Source organism: Platalea leucorodia (genome assembly GCF_965183815.1).
Source record: "Platalea leucorodia genome assembly, chromosome: 9".
Taxonomy (NCBI): Eukaryota; Metazoa; Chordata; class Aves; order Pelecaniformes; family Threskiornithidae; genus Platalea; species Platalea leucorodia.
Genome location: NC_138831.1, coordinates 17812877 through 17824855, shown reverse-complemented (window position 1 = coordinate 17824855; position 11979 = coordinate 17812877). Strand labels below are relative to the sequence as shown.

Genomic DNA, 11979 nt, shown 5'->3' with positions numbered 1-11979 from the left:
CTTCTCCACTGGCCATGAGCGGTCCCAGCAGGGTGACAGAGATGGAGGTGCCCCCTCCTCTGCCCCCACGTCGGAGTCCCTTGGCTTCCTATGTCCCAGGGAGAGCCCATCCATGCAACTGGGCTGTGCTGGTGGAGCCAGAGACAATCCCAGCCTGCAGAAGGGAGGTGAGGCTTCCCCAGATCTGCTGTCTTCTTCAGGCAGAGAAACTATCCTCCACCGTAAGCTCAGAGAAGATGCAAAACCTGAACAAGGACCCCTCCAAATGCAAGAGGCTGGGTCCAAGCAGGTCCAATGGGTCCCTGGCAGGTCCCCTGACCACCCTCCTGCCTGGCACGGTGGGACAGGGCTCCCTGCTCTTCAGCTGCTCTCTTCAGGAACTTGACCTGGGATGGAGAAGCCCATCTTGGTCTGGTCCAGCCTGTTCCTGGGGCTGGGGCTGATGCAGCTGGCGTGGGTCTCCAGCGTGCAAGTTGCTCTCTGGAGGAACTGCAAGAAGTTTTCTTGGATAGAGGCTTCTGAGACAGAAAGACAGAGCTCCTGGCCCAGTGGCTGGTTGAGACAGCTGCGCCGGAGCCGGGCCAGCTCCTCCCGGATCTGGCGGTTCAGCAGCCCGTAGAAGAAGGGATTGATGGCGAAGGAGGAGTAGGCAATCCAGGTGACCACCATCTCCCCGTGCCCGCCACCCGCCATGCCAGCGGTGACAGAGGAGTGCAAATGGAAAGCGAAGAAGGGCAGCCAGCAGCACAAGAACTGTCCCACAATGAGGACCAAGGTGAGGATGGCCTTGTTGCTTCCCAAAAAGCGCTCTGGCATCAGCCTGGGCAGCGGCAGGTTTCTGGTGGTGATGATGGTCACTTGGCTGGCAAGGGAGTCAGATCGGTGTCTCGGTGCAGCTGCCTGTGCTGGCACGGGCACGTGCTGCAGTGATGCCATCCGGGCCACGCGGTAGACACTGCAGTAGACAGCAAAGATGATGAAGGTGGGCAGGACGAAGCAGACGATGCTGAAGATGATCACAAAAGCCTTCTTGTGGGCCCCAGGGCTCCAGTAGACTGTGCAGCGGCTGGCACTGGTGGCCCCATTGCCTTGAGGCCAGCCCACCAGTGCCAAGACAGTGATGAGAACAGACTTGACCCAAATGAAGATCACTCCAGCCACTGCCAGCCTGATGGTCATCTTGACCTCATACCTCATGGGGTGGACGATGTAGTAGTATCTCTCCACGCTGATGATGGAGATGGTGAGGATGGAAGCACTGATGAAGCAGACATTCAGGAATATCAAGGCCTGGCACTCGGCAATGCTGTAGATCACTCTGTTGAAGCAGGAGGAGCTGGAGATGATCCCCAGGGGCATGAGGAAAATGGCAGAGAGGAGGTCGACCACGCAGAGGTGGCAGACAAAGATGAACTTCCTGAGAAGGGGGGTTTTGAGAATGACGACCATGACCACGGTGTTGGCCACCAGAGCGGTGAGGGTGAGGAGGACCATGCAGAGGAGGCCCACCACCTCCTGGATGATGGACTGCTCGGGGACGGAGAGGGGCTCTAGGCTGTCCGTGGTGTTCAGCCCCGTTCGGCTCGCCATCCCCCCGAGGGCTAAGCCAGCAGCTCCAGTGCCTGGGCAGTGAGGGCTCTTCTCCTGCGTCCCTTAGAGGGAAACCCCACCACAACCATGACCACTGTCTTCTCTTTGCCTGTTGGGGAGGGGAGCAGGGTGTGAAGGAGAAGGACCAAAATGAGGAAAAGCCACAGAGAAACCTGGAGATGACCTGAACCCCCCCGAGATGCTGGCGCAGGGAGAGGTGCCAGGCGAGGTCATGGCACCCTGCCTAACCCAGGGCTGGCGCCCGATCTGTCCCCAACCTGGCCTGGGACAGCACTGCCAAGACCTGTGGGCGCCTGTGCCAGGCTGACACCCTGTCCCCCTGCCCCAGCCGCACCACCTCGCCCCGAGGAGGGACAGCACGGACCCGCCTGCCCCATCCCTGCTCCTTGCTCCAGCCACGGGGCACCCCTGGGTGGGTGGGGGGGACCCAGCGCACCTTTGCTCCTGGGGAGGTGGGTGACGCTCACCTCCTCGCCGGGGGTCCTTCTCGCCGGTGTCGCTCCCACAGCAGAACGGGGGCTGCCGGCCCCCGCGCAGGGCCACGCTCCCCCTTCCCCGCGCCCTGTCACCCGCTCGTCATCCTGTTTGCCTGCAGCCCGCCAGCTGCGGATGGCACCAGCTGTCACTCCCGGGTGCTGCCTGCACTGCCTGCACTCGTGTCGGTCCCACGGGGACAGCTGCTGGGTCCTAGCAGCCGGCGAGGGCTCGGGAAGGGGGGACTAGGGTCCCCGAGCCCTGTGCCCCCCCCACATGGCCACCCGTTGCGCCAGGCCTGGTCCTTCTGCAAGGACAGCTCAGCACTGAGGTCCCCAGGGCTCGGGGGACAGACCTACAGGCAGGTCTGTGGCGTTTCCTCCGCACCGGCACACGGATGCTCTGGAGCATCCATGGGGCATCAAGGTAATGCAGCTGGGAGTTGCCCTTCCTTGGCACCCCGGGGGCCCCGACAAGTGCTTGGGGGGCACACGTGAGCACGGAGAGGGGCTTGGCATGGGCGCCAGGCTGGGGCGGGGCAGGGCAGCAGGCACCGCACGAAGCATGGCACCAGAGGGAGGGCAGGCGCTCCAGACAGATGGATGGGGTCCTCCATGCCCAGGCAGGGCAGCACATCTTGCTCGCCCTCTGTAGCTCTGATGCCACAGTGATGGGCACGAGCCATGTGCCTTGCTAAGGTGACGAGGACACCTGACTCGCAAAGCCACCAGCTTTCACCTGAATGCTGCCAGCACGGGATGGCCACAACAGGCTGCAGCCCCTCCAGAGCCACCCACCACCATCCCTGCAGGGACCCCCCACCTCAGCCACCCACCACCACCACCCTTCCCTCGCACCCGCCTCGCCAGGAGGGAAAGCACCAGCACCGCTTGGTACAAGGCACGGTGTTTTTATTCATGGTCAAAGTGGGCTCTGTCCCCACACCAGCCTGTCACTTGCCAAGCCCCAGGTGGGCTGGTCGGAGACACCAGACCACTGTGCTCTGGGCTGGTGGGCATCACCAGCTGGTGGTGGGACAGGGCTGCAGGTTGCCCGGGCACACTCAGAAGTGGAGCTGGACAAGGTAGCGGATCCGGCATTGGCTTTCCTGGTAGATGAGGTACTCGCTCTGGCTGAAGAAGGAGTCCTTGTAGGCGGGCATGGGGATGGGCTTGCCCTGGCACACCAGCACCTTCTTGTTGTCCAGTAGCACCTCCTCATCCTGTGCAGGGTCTGGGCAAGAAGACACCCACCACCACCACCACATCAAGCCTGAGATCTGGCCTCTCCCCCCCACCCCATGTCCATCCCAGGCCCACAGACCCCACACCCCCTCCTGCCCCCAGCTCACCTGGCTCCGTCCGGCCACAGGCCAGGACGCTGTCGTAGCCGGCGGGCGGCTGACACAGCGTGGGGTCATCGCAAGTGATGCGGTAGGGCTTGCCCAGGGCCACCTCTGCCAGGAACATGATGCCAATTTTCTTGGATGTGCAGCCCACTGCCATGGCAGAAGGGGATGGCATGATGGCAGCAGCCCTGGCATTCCCATCTGGTTGTGCCCAGACCATCCTGGCATGCAGGGACTGTCTGCCACAGTAGGGAAGGGGCTCGGCATGACCAGCAGCTGCCTGGCAGGGGGTATGAGAAGGCAGCTGGGCTCCCACAAACTCTGTGGGCCCAGGACCCTCACCGTAGCCAGCTGACTTGCTGTTCTCAGAGGCAAAGTAGATGCCCTTGCCCACACGCCCGCCTGAGTGGGGCATGATGCGCAGCCCACTCTTCAGGATGGCTGCAACTACCGCCACGTTGGTGCCGTGCCAAAGCAGGCGACGGTGCTCCAGGAGGTCATGGGCTTTGAAGCGCTCATCCTGGAGAGATGCAGAGGTAAGGGCTGCCCACAGAGGGAGACATGGGTGCCCGGGGGTGTGGGACTGCCACCCAGCCCCCCCAGCCCAACCCCAGTGCTAGGCTGGAGGGGCAGGGGAGCAGGTGCTTGTTTGCCCCTGGCCAGCTGGGCTCATCGCCCCTGGGTGGAGATGCCTGGAGCCCTAATGCAGACACAGCTCCATCCTGGGGTGCAACCAGGGTTTCCCCGCTGTGGGATGGGGATAAGCATCTCCTTATTCTCACCTCACCATCTCGGGCCACCTGCCAGATGTTGAGGATGCGGAGTTTGTGCCCAGTCTGTGTTATGTAGTTCTGGATCAGCTGCCAGGGAGGGGGCAGAAAAGCGGTGTCACCACAGGCAGCCATCCCAGCAATGCTCACAGTCCCCCCGGGACAGTGGGGACCTTTGGGGTGCCCACAGGCCTGGTACGGTTGCTCCCATTCTTGGGGCACCATGGCACAAGCGGCACCTGGTATTCCCGGGAAGCTGGGTCCAGCAGGGAGAGCTGGCAGCAGAGCAGGGCGTAATCCTGATCCAGCGGATGGACAACTTCCTTCTCCTCCTCCTCCTCCTCCTTCACCTTTTGTGCCTGCAGGCTCTGTGCCACCTCGATGTCCGCCAGCACCTGGCAAGCACAAACCGGGGACGTCCTCACCACCAGTGCTGGGCACTGTGCCAGGGGGACCAGGGCAAGCCCAGCCTCCTGCCAGCACCTCCCTGCCCCACAGGCAGGAGCCCTCCTTGGGGAGGGATGCCACCCACTGGGTGCCCCGGCATCTCACCAACAGCATGTCCTTCTTGGCACGCAGCAGGTCAGGGGAGTTGATGGGGGGTGGCTGTGCCCGCCCAAAGTTATGGGGGATGATTGTGTAGAAGCGGGAGGTGAGGTCCTCCAGGCGGGCGGCCTGGGGAGGCTTCTCGTGCAGCGCCGCCTCCAGCTCCTCCAGCGCCTCGAAGCCCTTCGCAATCTGCTGCTTGCTCAGCCTCCCCAGCGGCATCTTCTTCACGTCTGGCCAGGGGGACAGGGGAGGGTGCGGGTGAACCCATCCACCCCACTTGCCCCACAGCTACTTCCAATAACCTCCAGCACCACGACAGGCACACGCAGGCACCCGGCATGAGGGGTCCACAGTCCCACGAGGTGCCGGGCTGCCAGCGAGGATGCTCTAAAATCCACTGGCACCTCTGCCCCATTCACCTCCCCACCTGCACCCCACAGCTGCAGCCCCCAGACCTACCCCATGCCACCCATCACCTCCTACCGATATTCATGGTCTGCATGGCATCCCGGAACATGTCGCTGCTGAAGATGAGGGACACCAGGTCCTGCGTGGCTTTGTCCAAGGTGCAGGGCAGCACCCGCTGCCTGCAGATCTTGTCCCCATTCACACCATCCACCTGCAGACGCCCAACATCACCGCACTGCCTGCGAGGCCATGGGAGGCTGCGGGGGCACAGCACCGGGGCTGCCCATCTCAGTGGGGAGAGCCTGGACCCTGGGCAGCAGAGTGATGGGCAGGGTCTGCCTCTGCTTTCCATGACCGATACCACCCAGATGCCCATGATTCTCGCTTGGAATGCCCTCCCACTCCATCTCAACCCATTAGCCCCAAATCTCTGCCCATGGGCTGTTTCAGCTCTCATCCAGACCCCTCCCAAAACCCACCCCATCCTGCTGACCCACTTGGATGTCCTGGTGCCCCGTGGGCCAGGGGTGAGATGTGAGGACCACACCACCGCGGTGACACCCCAGCTGCCCAGCACACTCACCCTGAGGGCAACCTCCACCTCCTGCCCGGCACCTGGCTGCACCTCGATGAGCGTGTACTTCCCCGGCTGGGCCACGAAGTTCTCCCTCGCCGCCCAGCTGTTCTTGGTCTTCTCCCGAAACTTCTTCTCAAAGTCCTTCTTGGCAGCCTCCAGGGAGGCGGAGGGCAGGAGCTTGGACTGGCCCACCTCCCCCTGTCAGCAAATGGCAGTGGTCAAGACAACCCTGCATCCCTGCTCCACCAGCCCCATGCTGGGGGGAGCAGCCTGGGAGTAGCAGGGCTGCGATGGGGTGGCTGCAGGGCATCGAGAAGGAACATGTCAAACCACTAGCACAGGGTCTGAGGGTCCCTCCAGCTCGGGGAGACACCCCAGCACTCCTTGCTGGAGTGTCACATTCACTGTTCACCTCAGTGATGAGGTGCCATGTCCCCTGGCCAGGCTGACCCTGTTGTGTGTGGGCAAGCCCTTGAAGCCCCCCCAACAAGGGGCTATAGCAGGGCCACTGGGTTGCTTGCTTTGGGACTGGGAACAAGAGATGGGGACCACCAGGTTCATCCCCAGCCCTTGGGGGTCCCAAGGCAGGACCAGGAGGACAGCCATGGTGGGATGGATGAGCAGTGCTGAAGTGGACTGCCCAAAGAGTTGCAGTGAATGGAAATAAATCCAGTTGGCAATCAGTCACGACTGGTGTTCCCCAGGGCCCAGTATTGGGGCCAGTTCTGTTTAATATCTTTATCAACAATCTGGATGAGGGGATTGAGTGCACCCTCAGTAAGTTTGCAGATGACACCAAGCTGGGTGGGAGTGTCGGTCTGCTGGAGGGTAGGAAGGCCCTACAGAGGGATCTGGACAGGCTGGATCAAGGGGCTGAGGCCAACTGTATGAGATTCAACAAGGCCAAGTGCCGGGTCCTGCACTTGGGTCACAACAGCCCCATGCAACGCTACAGGCTTGGGGAGGAGTGGCTGGAGAGCTGCCCATAGGAAAAGGACCTGGGGGTGTTGGTCAACAGCCAGCTGAACATGAGCCAGCAGTGTGCCCAGGTGGTCAAGAAGGCCAATAGCATCCTGGCTTGTATCAGAAATAGTGTGGCCAGCAGGACCAGGGAGGTGATAGTGCCCCTGTACTTGGCTCTGGTGAGGCTGTACCTTGAGTACTGTGTTCAGTTTTGGGCCCCTCACTACAAGAAGGACATCGAGGTGCTGGAGCGTGTCCAAAGAACGCACAAGTCCTATGAGGAGCAGCTGAGGGAGCTGGGGTTGTTTAGCCTGGAGAAGAGGAGGCTGAGGGGAGACCTTATTGCTCTCTGCCACTACCTGAAAGGAGGTTGTAGCAAGGTGGGGGTCGGTCTCTTCCCCCAAGTAACAAGCGGTAGGACGAGAGGAAAGGGCCTCAAGCTGTGCCAGGGGAGGTTTAGATTGGATATTAGGGAAAATTTCTTCACCGAAAGGGTAGAACAGGCTGCCCAGGGAAGTGGCTGAGTCCCCATCCCTGGAGGTATTTAGGAGACGGGTAGATGTGGTGCTTAGGGACATGGTTTAGTGGTGGACTTGGCAGTGCTAGGTTAATGGTTGGACTTGATGATCTTAAAGGTCTTTTCCAACCTAAATGATTCTATCATTCTATGATTCTACGACTCACCACGCGGCCCCAGCGGTTCCAGACGCTGTAGGCACCATCGTGCTCAAGGAGCTGGATGATGTAGAACTTGTTGTTGTTGGCGCTGATGTTGGTCTGGTTCAGGGTGCAGTCATAGTCTTCATAGACCTGCAGTGAGCAGCACGGCTCGGGCTGGCACCTGGGCAGCGTTTGGGGATGGGGGGGTGTGCAGAGCTGTCCCAGTGGGGACGCAGTGGGGTCTGCAAGGAAAATTGGGGCTGCCCCTGTGTCAGCAGGGTGGGGGCTGCCCTGGGATTCTCCCCATCCCATGCCCACGTCCCCCCATCCCAGCCCCTCTTCGTACCCCCCGGCCCTGCTCTCACCCGGGCGCCCGGTGTCTTGCTCAGGGGGCACAGCCCATCGATGGTGGCGGGGGGCTTCTCCTTGGGGGCAGTTTTCAGGGCTGCCAAGGTGGAGGTCCAGGCGTCATCCTCCTCTCCCCCCTTCGCTTTCTTGCCCCCGCCGTCCGGCTGCTTCGGGGGGGGTGCGTGGCGTTTGGAGGCCATGGCTGAGCCACACCTGTGGGGCCAGCGCATCTTAAGTTCCCAGCAAAATCCTCAGAGGGAGCAGAGTGGGAGGCGGGAGATGACAGTTGCCCTTCCGGGAAAACATGGCTGGGCTGTGCCTCACTTTCCCTATGCCTCCAGCACACAGCTGGGCTGGAGGTGGGGATGGGACCTCTCCCTCCGAAATGTCTCAGCCTTGTCCCTCTGCTCGGGGTGGTGGGCAGAGCCCCTCAGCACCTTCCAGCCCCCAAGGGAGCCCAAAGTGGAGACACAGCCCAGTGACATGGAGCTGAGAGGGAGCGCGGGGGGGGGAGCACTGCCACTTGTGCAGCAAACTAAGGTCAGAAGAGCTGGAAGAGGACAAGGGTCTGCCGGAGGGGCAGGGGGAGGCTGGAGAGCCCTGCCTGCCTCCCCCTGCCCCTCACCAGGGACCCCCAACCTGCAAAAATCTGTCCCCAAGGCTCCCTTAGCCCTGTACCCCCAGGGGCGTGCAGGAGAGGAAAGCAGGCAATGCCCCCCTCAAACATGCAATGCCTCCCCCCCAAACTCCCCCCAAGCCCAGTGAGGGGGTGCAGCACCCCGCAGAGCGAGGGTGTGGTACTTTGATTTGGGCACGGGGGGCGCTCGGGCAGCCTCTCATCTCCTGTGCCCCCCTGGTCCCAGCCAAGCAGGGGGTGCCGGGGGCAGCAAAGCAGGCAGCAGAGCAGGGAGTGACCATGTCCTACCTGCTCCCGCTGCCCGAGGCCAGTGAGCCCAGCACCAGGCACGGCCGCTCTCTGCCAAGGAGCCTTCAGGCAGACTGGACAGCCCTAGGCAAGAGCAGGCAGCAGCCAGGGATGACAGCAGAAACAGCTGTCACGCCCCCGGGTAGCGCATGCACCCTGTGGCAGCGCCTGCCTGCCTGCCTGCCTGCCTGCCTGCCAGTCCGTCCCGGACGACAGGTGACCCTGCTGTCGACTGCCTCTCCAGCCAGCCCACCTCTGCCATGCTCTGGGACAGAGAAAACAGCCTTGAAAGGGTTAAAGCTTGCATCATTTTGCGCATTAAATCTCTTTTCTTGGGTCCCTGCCAGGCAGGCAGGGCTGAGGATCAGGCAGGGAGGAGGTCCAGACTCTGGCATTTGAACATGTTTTGAAGCGTTCGCAGCAATCACTGCCTTCTCCTGCCTGCAAAATGCCTTGCTATAAGAGGCACACGTCCCCGGGCAGGAGCGGCTGCACAGCCGGTGGGGACGTGTGGCGTGGGCAGGAGGCAGAGCTGCCCTTCCTGCTGGGGACATGGAAGGGACGATGCTGCTGGAGCCAGAGCATCGGTGGCTTTGTAGCTCACAGGCTCGGCCATGTCAGCCCAAGGCAGCGCAGGCGAGGGGAGAGCCCCGTGTCCTCCCTCGGGGGCAGAAAAAGTGATTTAGTTTTACCGAGGCAGGTACTCCCCCAAAGGGACTGCAGCTCACAGAGGAGCGCGCGCCAGGGTGAGTGAGATGAGTAAGAAGGAAGGAGTGGTAGGAAGAGACCAGAGGCTCTCACACTGCGTGCCACCTGCTGAGTCACCAAAGGGACAGGGAAGGACTGGATGTAGGGCGGGGAGAACACAGGGAGTGGAGACCACAAGCAGGAGAGGGAGGCGGTGGCTGGCATCGAGCCTGGGGAAGGAAAGGTGCTTCCCCGAGGACTCCCTTTTCTTTATGTCTTTTTTGCTTCTCCATGCCTGGATCCATAGGTAAAAGGGCCCTCCCATGGGCCCACCACCCTCTCCAGAGGTTTTCCAATTCTATAATCAATGGCCCAATGCCCAATTGGAAACCAGTAAGGAGTGGTGTCCCTCAGGGGTCCATACTGGGACCTATTTAATATCTTCAACCACATAGACAGTGGGATTGAGTATCCCCTCAGCAAGTTTGCGGGTGACACCAAGCTGAGTGGTGCGGTTGATTCGCCTGAGGGAAGGGATGCCATCCAGAGGGACCTGGGAAATCTGGAGGACTTGGGGTTGTTCAGCCTGGAGAAGAGAAGGCTCTGGGGAGACCTTACTGTGGCCTTCCTGTACATAAAGATGGAGACTTTTTATCAGGGCCTGTAGTGCCAGGGCAAGGGGCAACGGTTTTAAACAGAAAGAGGGCAGGTATAGATCGGGCATAAGGAAGAAGTGTTTTGTGATGAGGGTGGTGAGACACTGGACCAGGCTGCCCAGAGAAGCTGCGGGTGCCCCGTCCCTGGAGGTGCTCAAGGTCAGGTTGGTCGGGCCTTTGAGCAACCTCATCTAGTGCAAGGTGTCCCTGCCCACGACGGGGGGTGGGACTGGGTGATCTTTGAAGGTCCCTGCCGTCCTGTGGTCCCACGATCCACAGGCAGGCACGGGGAAGGGGGGGAAACCCCGCCCGCCCCGCACTACAACTCCCGGCGTGCCCCGCGGCGGGCGGCCACCGCTGCGCCTGCGCACCGCTTGGAAGCTTCCAGGCGGCGGGCGCGGTGCCTGCTGGGTAGAAGACGGGCAGTCACCTCGGCGCCATTTTGTGGCGAGGGAGCGAGGGGTTGCGCGCGTGTGTTTGGCGCCCTGTGGTGGCGGTTAGCGCTGCACCGTGTGCTTGCGGATCGTGGACAGCGTCATGGGCTCGGACAAGCGGTGAGCGCGGGTGGGAGGGCGAGGAGAGAGGGGAGGGATGGAGAGAGGGGAGGGGGCGGGCGGGCGGCCCCGCGGGGTGGGCGATGGCGAGGGTCGCTGCGGGCTCTTCTCGTCTTGAGCTCGGCCCGGTGTGCCCCGCAGCGTGAGCAGGACGGAGCGGAGCGGCCGCTACGGCTCCATCGTGGAGAGGGAGGACCGCGACGAGCGGGAGTCCCGGAGCCGGCGCAGGGACTCTGACTACAAGAGGTCCAGCGAGGAGCGCCGCGGTGACCGCTACGATGACTACCGCGACTACGACAGCCGGGACTACGACAGCCGAGACTACGACAGCCGCGATAGCCGAGACTGCCGGGACTACGACAGCCGGGACTACGACAGTCGCGACAGCCGGGACTGCCGGGACTACGACAGTCGCGACAGCCGGGACTGCCGGGACTACGACAGCCGGGATTGCCGAGACTACGACAGCCGAGACAGCCGGGACTACGATTGCCGAGACTACGACAGTCGGGATTGCCGAGACTACGACAGTCGCGACAGCCGAGACTACGATAGCCGAGACTATGACAGAGACTACGATAGTCGCGACTACGATAGCCCTGAGGTGAACGGGGCGGGCGAGGCGGGCCGTAGCGGTGGGCGCCCCGGCGAGGAGGGAGGGGGCCGGGGCGGGCGCGGGTGGCCTCGCCCCAGCCCGGGGTCCCGGTAGGAGCCCGGTCCTCGGGGCCGGGTTGGCGCGGCGGGGGCTCGGGCTCGGCGCTGTGCCTGAGGCCGTCAGCAGCAACCCCAGAACGGTGCTGGCGTGGGGAGTCGGCGGGTTGGTTTTGCTGTGTGCTCACGGCGTTGCGGGGGCATGGTGCTCGAAATCGCGGTGGTTAATGCTGGGCGCTGCCTTCTCAGAGGGAGCGGGAGCGCAGGAACAGTGACAAATCAGAAGATGGATACCATTCCGATGGCGACTACGGAGAGCACGACTACAGGAACGACATTAACGATGAGAAAGAAAGCAAAACTATCATGTTACGAGGCCTTCCCATCACGGTTACAGAGAACGATGTAAGTAGCCAGGAAGGGGCTTTGCTTTCCTTGCACCCTGGGAAACTGGCAGCTTTGTGTCGGCAGGTCTGTGTGGCAGTCGCTGCTGCCATTTTGTTGAAAGCTGTATCATGGTGGCCCCCTCTCCAGCGTGTTGGTAGCGCTGCCATTTTGAATCGTAAAAGGATTTAAACTGTCACTGTTAAGTAACAGAGGTCAGTTGAATGTTAAGCAGTTTCTTTCAGACGGAACCATTTCTGAATAGTCTTTTTTCATGCGTATTTGGATGCTTTCCCTAAGAGTGGATTTTAAACTACCTGCTCTTTTTCTGCTTTTCCCTATAGGAGGGACGATGCAGATTTTTTTTTTTTTCTTCTCTCCCCCTACCCCCACCCCCGGGAGAGCAAGGGGAGG

The 11979-nt window shown here is 61.7% G+C and overlaps 3 protein-coding genes across 3 annotated transcripts in view; 1 reads left to right on the top strand and 2 right to left on the bottom strand.

The window, feature by feature from the left end:
* Positions 1-360: 360 nt before the first annotated feature.
* On the bottom strand, positions 361-1590 carry LOC309595013 (putative G-protein coupled receptor; the record flags this gene model as incomplete). The annotated part of the gene is made up of 1 exon (XM_082321475.1): positions 361-1590. The coding sequence occupies one exon, from the start codon at positions 1588-1590 to the stop codon at positions 361-363; it is 1230 nt and encodes a 409-aa protein (XP_082177601.1).
* Positions 1591-3069: 1479 nt separating this feature from the next.
* On the bottom strand, positions 3070-7908 carry PARP3 (poly(ADP-ribose) polymerase family member 3; the record flags this gene model as incomplete). Its single annotated transcript, XM_082321670.1, has 10 exons — positions 3070-3318; positions 3437-3583; positions 3776-3953; positions 4216-4293; positions 4443-4598; positions 4756-4982; positions 5236-5371; positions 5744-5935; positions 7385-7510; positions 7726-7908. The coding sequence occupies 10 exons, from the start codon at positions 7906-7908 to the stop codon at positions 3149-3151; spliced, it is 1593 nt and encodes a 530-aa protein (XP_082177796.1). The 3' UTR covers positions 3070-3148.
* A 2470-nt stretch (positions 7909-10378) lies between these two features.
* Positions 10379-11979, top strand: part of RBM5 (RNA binding motif protein 5) — a 15378-nt gene continuing 13777 nt past the window's right edge. Inside the window, exons 1-3 of the mRNA XM_082321974.1 lie at positions 10379-10530; positions 10672-11134; positions 11431-11586. Coding sequence (XP_082178100.1) covers positions 10514-10530; positions 10672-11134; positions 11431-11586 — 636 coding nt within the window. The 5' untranslated portion in view covers positions 10379-10513. The remainder of the gene's footprint in view (positions 10531-10671; positions 11135-11430; positions 11587-11979) is intronic.